This window comes from Eimeria mitis, genomic scaffold, assembly GCF_000499745.2.
Source record: "Eimeria mitis Houghton genomic scaffold, Emh_scaff127, whole genome shotgun sequence".
Classification (NCBI taxonomy): Eukaryota; Apicomplexa; class Conoidasida; order Eucoccidiorida; family Eimeriidae; genus Eimeria; species Eimeria mitis.
The window spans coordinates 25,166-26,205 of record NW_013568522.1 but is presented as its reverse complement, the minus strand read 5'-3'; the positions used below and the strand labels follow the sequence as shown (position 1 = coordinate 26,205).

The window sequence follows — 1,040 nt, the reverse complement described above, 5'->3', positions numbered from 1 at the left end:
CAGCAGCAGCAAAAACATTAGCAGCTGCGACAGCACGGCGAAAGCTACAGAGAAGCCAGCAGCAGCAGCACATCGGCAGCCGCCAGGGAGCCAACAGCAGCTACAAAGCAGCGCCATAGCTGCTGCAGCGTCACTACTGGTGCTGCTGCTGCTGGTGCTGTTGCTTCTGTTGCTGCTGCTGTTGCTTCTGTTGCTGCTGCTCTTGCTGCTGCTGCTGCTGCTGTTCGTGCTGCTGTTGCTGCTGTTGGTGCTGCTGCTTGGCCGCCGTGCATTAAGCCCATCGCCACGGCGAGGGCGGAGGCTGCTGCTGCAGCATTTGCTGCGAGACATTCTGCTGCTTGCTGCAGCTCAACCTGCTTGCTGCTGCTGCTGCTGCTGCTGCTGCTGCTGCTGCTGCTGCTGCTGGACCCGCTGCTGCTGCTCCCGGTGTTGCTGTTGGGGGAAGTGCTGCTGCTGCTGCTGCTGCTGCTGGCGGCTGCAGCAGCCAGCTGTGCTGCAGCAGCAGTGAAGTTGCTGGTGAGGGGGGAGGAAGCAGCAGCAAACAGCAGCAGCAGCAGCTGCCGCTGCTGCAGCTTCGCTAGGCACTGCAGCAGACAGCAGATATCTCGCCAAGGGCTGCCCGGGGGCCCCCACTCTCTACCCGCTGCTGCTGCTGCTGCTGCTGCTGCTGCTGCTGCACCTCCCGCGGTTGCTGCTGCTGCTGCACCTTCCGCTGCTGCTGCAGCAGCTCCCGCTGCTGCTGTTGCTACTGGTGCTGCTGCTGCTGCTGCTGCTGCTGGAAGGGGTTCAGTGCCCTGGGGCCCCCCCAAGAGGTGTATGAGGGTAGGGGCCCCCTTGTGCTGCAGCTGCTCCTGCAGGGTCTCCACCACAGGGGGGGGCAGCAGCAGCAGCAGTTTGCTGCTGGCTTGCAGCAGCAAAGCCCAAACACGCAGAATCGAGGGGCCCCCGTCTTCTCTCCTGCCTTCTGCTGCTGCTGCTGCTGTTGCTGCTGTTGCTGCTGCTGCTGTTGTTGTTGCTGCTGTTGGTGCTGCTGCTGTTGG

At 63.2% G+C, this 1,040-nt stretch overlaps 1 protein-coding gene across 1 annotated transcript in view; it reads right to left on the bottom strand.

The window, feature by feature from the left end:
* Positions 1-44: 44 nt before the first annotated feature.
* EMH_0090240 (uncharacterized protein) overlaps positions 45-1,040 on the bottom strand; it is a gene marked incomplete at both ends in the record, with an annotated part of 1,989 nt that continues 993 nt past the window's right edge. Inside the window, one exon of the mRNA XM_013494749.1 lies at positions 45-1,040. Coding sequence (XP_013350203.1) covers positions 45-1,040 — 996 coding nt within the window.